At 30.6% G+C, this 5,250-nt stretch overlaps 1 protein-coding gene across 1 annotated transcript in view; it reads left to right on the forward strand.

Annotated features, from left to right (window-relative positions):
• LOC106464140 (valacyclovir hydrolase-like) overlaps nucleotides 1-4,530 on the forward strand; it is an 84,871-nt gene extending 80,341 nt beyond the window's left edge. The window contains exons 10-11 of the mRNA XM_013924249.2: nucleotides 693-948; nucleotides 2,360-4,530. Coding sequence (XP_013779703.2) covers nucleotides 693-948; nucleotides 2,360-2,453 — 350 coding nt within the window. The 3' untranslated portion in view covers nucleotides 2,454-4,530. The remainder of the gene's footprint in view (nucleotides 1-692; nucleotides 949-2,359) is intronic.
• Nucleotides 4,531-5,250: the final 720 nt, after the last annotated feature.

Consider the following 5,250-nt stretch of genomic DNA (forward strand, 5'->3'; position numbering starts at 1 on the left):
CTCTAACTAGCAGAGTTAGTAGCATACAGGATACCTTAAGATACCTGTGAAATATAACCTTGGAATAGGAAATCTCTAAAGGGGGCAACCACGGATGTTTTAGTTGCTATCTGAGATCTTATGTACATGTACACTTACCTTAGATGTATAACAAGGATTGCTGTTTCTTTGATGGGGGTTGCTGGACTCTCTTTTTAACTGCATTTTGAAGTGAGTTAAGAAAATTGCATTCAAAAAGTAATGGGTTTTCCTCTGTTCTCTCACTAATTGATGTGTTTCTTAAGTTTGTATTTTCTACTTCCATTTCATTTTACATTCAAATTAAATTCAGTTGCATTGGGTCCATTCCAGTTTTATTATAGTTTTAGCATGTTTAGTCTAATTAGTGTTAGTTTGAACAGTTTTAAGTTCAGTTATTCAACCCTGCAGAAAAGTGAAAGTTTAAAATTTAGTTTAATCAAATTGCATTTGGTTTATTGTTTATAGTCGATGGAGAACCTGCCTTGATAGGACTAGCTCAGAAGTTTGCTAGAATACTTTAAGAAGAAATTGTATTTATTTCATAAGTTCTTCATATAATTTGCTCTTGTATTTCACTTTAAGAGTAATTTTTCTGATAGTTCATCTGTGATACAAAAAGAAAATTGTTGTATATTAATAGAAATTAGCCGACAACATGTATTATTATCTAGGAATCAGGGATGTTAGTAGATGGAGTGTGAAGATGCGAGAACCAATGATTGCCCTTTATGGGGAGGATTATTTCCAACAGCTTTGGAATAAGTATTGTGATGCTTTCCAATTGCTTTGGAAGCATACTAATGGTAACATATGCTGTGAAGAATTATCAAAGATAGAATGTCCAACTTTAATTATCTTTGGTGAGAAAGACTACTTGTTTAGTTCTGAGCATATGGAATTTCTGCTTAGGAATATAAAAAATGCAAAGTAAGTAATATTTTATTCTTAATCTTTGATTGGCATGTTTGAAAAGTTGTGTTACAGTACAATAAATTTGTCACTAACAACATGCTAAGGAAAAACTACTAGATACTTGTTTTGCTTATATATTAGTGTTATCCAATTATAAGACGTGAGAATCTTTACTGCTGCTCTTAAAACAGGTTTACCAACTATTTAGTAAAAAATGGAAATATCAGATTAGAAAATATAGAAGGCTAAAAATCTGTTTACATGTATCACTTTTTCAAATATATTAAAATAATGTATAAGCATAATATATAATGATAATATAAATACTATGCCATTATCACATACTAAGGGCAAATGAATTGGCTACAAGTTGCACTGTGGTTAGATATCAAACAGCAAATTACAGTCCTTTTGGACAGTTTCAATTATTGGCCTTTGTGGGTACTGCAGTTAAAAGTGTGACCAAGGACTTTCTCATTCTCTATGTAGGGTATATTTGATGTGTATACTGAACTTTATTAAAAGTATTGTTTACCATGAGTGTATGTAAGAAATGTGTTTTTTTACACATGTCACAAGGTCTTTGTGTAATAATCAGCAGGTTCACCCAAAAAGAGGATTTATTTTTTAGTATGGAGCTGTTATAAAATATATTGTTTTAAAAATATAAAATTATAGTTTTAAGGATACTTAGAAAGTATAATTTATTACCTGAAATGTATTAATTATTGATATTTTTTATGGAATATGCAGGAAATACAAATTTGAGATTAGATAATAGTCAAGTATGTCTTTAATATCAGGCATTCTAAAACAATGTTGTTTTAAGTATAACACAAAAGCACTTATCACCTTAAAAACTTTATGAAGACACCAGGTAAATACCTCTGGAGAAGGTAAACAAGGGCTGTCAAAACATGCCAGGTTGTTTATATCAAAAATGTTTTAATTCATGCTGTATAACATTCTTTTTATGCATTAGTTTGATATACAGGGTCTCTCAAAGTGGTTTTGTGATACATGTAATTTGAATTTTTTAACAGCTTAACACTGTGAAAAAAAAAGTTCAATGAATCAAACACAAGTGAAAAATTTATATTTTATACTAAAACTAATTGTGTGGTTTTGAATTTGTAAAATGCAAACTTTATGGATTCAGGTGTTATATATATATATTAAGTTTATTCTAATATACAATGATGCTTGAATACTGTTTGAAAATTAAATTAACAATCAAAGAATTGGTGAAATTATTAAATATGAAAGAATGATTAAACATGCTTTATATTTTTCATATTTTTTTCTTACCTGTAGTTCACATGACCTTTCTCTATGTTTTTTTTATGTGTTATAGTTCTGTTAAACAATTATGTATTTTAACCTAAATAAATTAAGCCACTAATATGTTATCATTAATTTTTTACAGGTTACATAGGATGATTGATGGAAAACATAACTTGCATCTGCGTTTTGCCAAAGAGTTTAATACTTTGGTTGAAGAGTTTCTCTCTAATCCCTAGAATTAGATACAAAGATAATAAATTTTTGGACATTATAATTATTAACCCATAAAAGTGTATTAAACTTAGAATAGGTAATGGTCCAATGATAAATTTATTTCATTGAAGGTTTTAATGTATATGAATCTATGATGACAGCTAGTTTTAAAGATATATTCTCATCTCTGGAAGGTATTTATTTATTACAGAGCTACAGATCAAGTTTCTTTCAATAGGGTACTTTACCCCTCAAAATTAGATAAACTGGGTAAAAGTGACTTTTGGAAAAATAATTGTGTTGCAAAGGAAAATGCTTATTTTATTGGGATAGCACTATTTGTTCATTTTAATTTTGTTACTCTACTCAATTTCTGATGCACTTGGAGTTTAACCTAAAAAAATGTCATATATATACAGTGTCAATTTCAAAAAGCCAATGCATGCGTATTTGCATAAAAAATAATTCATCCATTACTATTGTATATTCTGAAAAACTGACATGTGGTAACAACTTGTCTTAGTTTATAATCTTGTGCTAGCCTCCTCTAGGCAAAATCAAGATTGTGTTCCATAATAGAAAGTCCACAAGCATATTTTCTAAACATCTAACTTCTCAGAACAAATTTATGCTCTAAACTTTAACTTTGCAAGTATGCAGCAGTAGCTGCTGATACTGAGAAACTTGGAAAAATGACTGTACAGGTTCAATAATGCTTTTATAGAATTTGAATCCTTTTATGCAAATCCCACTATAATAATACATTTCAATACAGGCCAGTCTGATAATTTTTCTCTTATCTAAGAGAGGGACAACCACTTTTAACTCTCATGACAGTCCAGTGTTTATGCAGATTCTCATCCATAGTCTTCAATGTTTCCATATCCTTGAAAGTCATCCACACATATGGCAAATAGCTAGTATAAAGTCATCACTTTCAACAGTATGTATAAAGAAAGATTCAAATTGTGCTCATAAATCTTAAAATATTGTACTCTTTCCTATTCTCAGTGTATTATTATGTTCATTTTGATAATCTTTTGTTGAAGCTTCAAAATGTTTCACCATGTTATTGTTGAATGAAATATCCCCAACCTTGTACATTGCTTTGTTATCTTCAACTTTGATATCCTGCATTAAGTTTCACAACACCTTTTTATTCCATATATTATATTTTTGCTGTAGTTCCATCAGTTAGTGGATGTACCTCACTGAACATAAATATTTGGCTCTTATAATTTGCACTTGGTGAATCTTGTTGAGATATTGCTTTTATAATCTTTACTGTTTAATAATCTAGCTAAATGTGAACACCTAACATAAATGCAATTAACAATGTAACTTCGTAACAGCTGATATATTTTATAACATCTATTAGCAATAAGATTTTTTTGTTCATTAGATTGGATAAAGTTGAAAGGATCAACCTATATAACTTGTATGCTAACTCTACTGCACTTTTCAATCCTAAACATCTGATAGAAGCTATTTCTACAGGCAGTTCTTGATCATTCAGCAACTTTATTAGTCTTTACTGTAGATGTTATACAACTTGTAGAGTTTATAAAGAAAAACATTCTTCTTTATGGAATCTCTTCAGGCTAAATTCAATCTATATACAAAGCAATATGATTGAATTCCGACAGGAACATGCTCTGATTTATTTTACCCACTAGCATCATTAATTTGTATTCATGATAACAGCTACATCATTAATTGCACAAGTTTTAGAAATTGAGATTTAATTTTTTCAGTTTTTTGCTTAACCGGTTAAATGTTGTTTAGCATATCTGTTATCTAATTTCATGTTTTTAATGATTGGTATAAATAGTTTTCCTAGTTTGACTAACTTTAAACAAATAATCAGTTTTTGACTGCTATTTCTGTACATTCATCTACCATCATAGATAAAATGGGATGTGCTTATTTTTCTTGCTGTAGCTCAGTGAATTACATTGCTATACTTTTCTGAACACTATTTCAACTTCTTATACTTCATTTATATATATATCATTTATTGTTTTTAACTATCAATTATTTTCGTTATCTGTTAGAATTATTGATTTAGCAGCATAATAAACTGTCCTAACAACAATGTCATCAGCTGACCTGAAGATTGGTTATTTGTTTGTTTGTTTGGTGCTTTATGGCGCAAAACAATGAGGCTATCTGCGCCAAACAAACGGTAAAAAAAAGTGAAAGTAAATTAGAGTAAAATGTAAAAATACAGCTAGTTAAAACCAAAATATGTCCAAAATGTGGATAAAAGATTTATATGCAACTAAAAACACCAATATTGCATAACAAATAAAAAAATACAATCTAGTTGGACAGTGTCACCATCACCAATGACACTGTCCAACGTCAGTGGTAAACTATTACAAATTATGTGTCTAAAATGGTGACGGCGTTCACAGTCGTAGTGACGGTACAACATTAAAATGTTGGCTATTTGACTTGAGTGTCACAATGGCTGTGCATCGGTGGATCAATACCAGATAAAAGAAAATGATGGGTTAAAAAACTGACCAATGCGTAGCCTTGCCAGGACCACATCCTCCTTCCAATCCTTACGGAAGCAAGACAGCCAAACACCAACATAAGGTGGAAAAGCTTGTTATTACATTGCTCACCCAAGTTGACTACCAACTGGCACGAAGCTGTGCCTTGAAGACAGAACCGTAGTCCATGTATGGGACAGGCATGGCTGTAATGGCACCAGAGCAGATGGACTTAGCTGCAGTGTTAGTGAGCTCATTCCCGTGAATACCAGAAAAACTGGATGGAAACAGAAGATAGAGAAAAGTGGGCCAATCAGTG

Source organism: Limulus polyphemus, unplaced genomic scaffold (genome assembly GCF_000517525.1).
Source record: "Limulus polyphemus unplaced genomic scaffold, Limulus_polyphemus-2.1.2 Scaffold1568, whole genome shotgun sequence".
Lineage (NCBI taxonomy): Eukaryota > Metazoa > Arthropoda > Merostomata > Xiphosura > Limulidae > Limulus > Limulus polyphemus.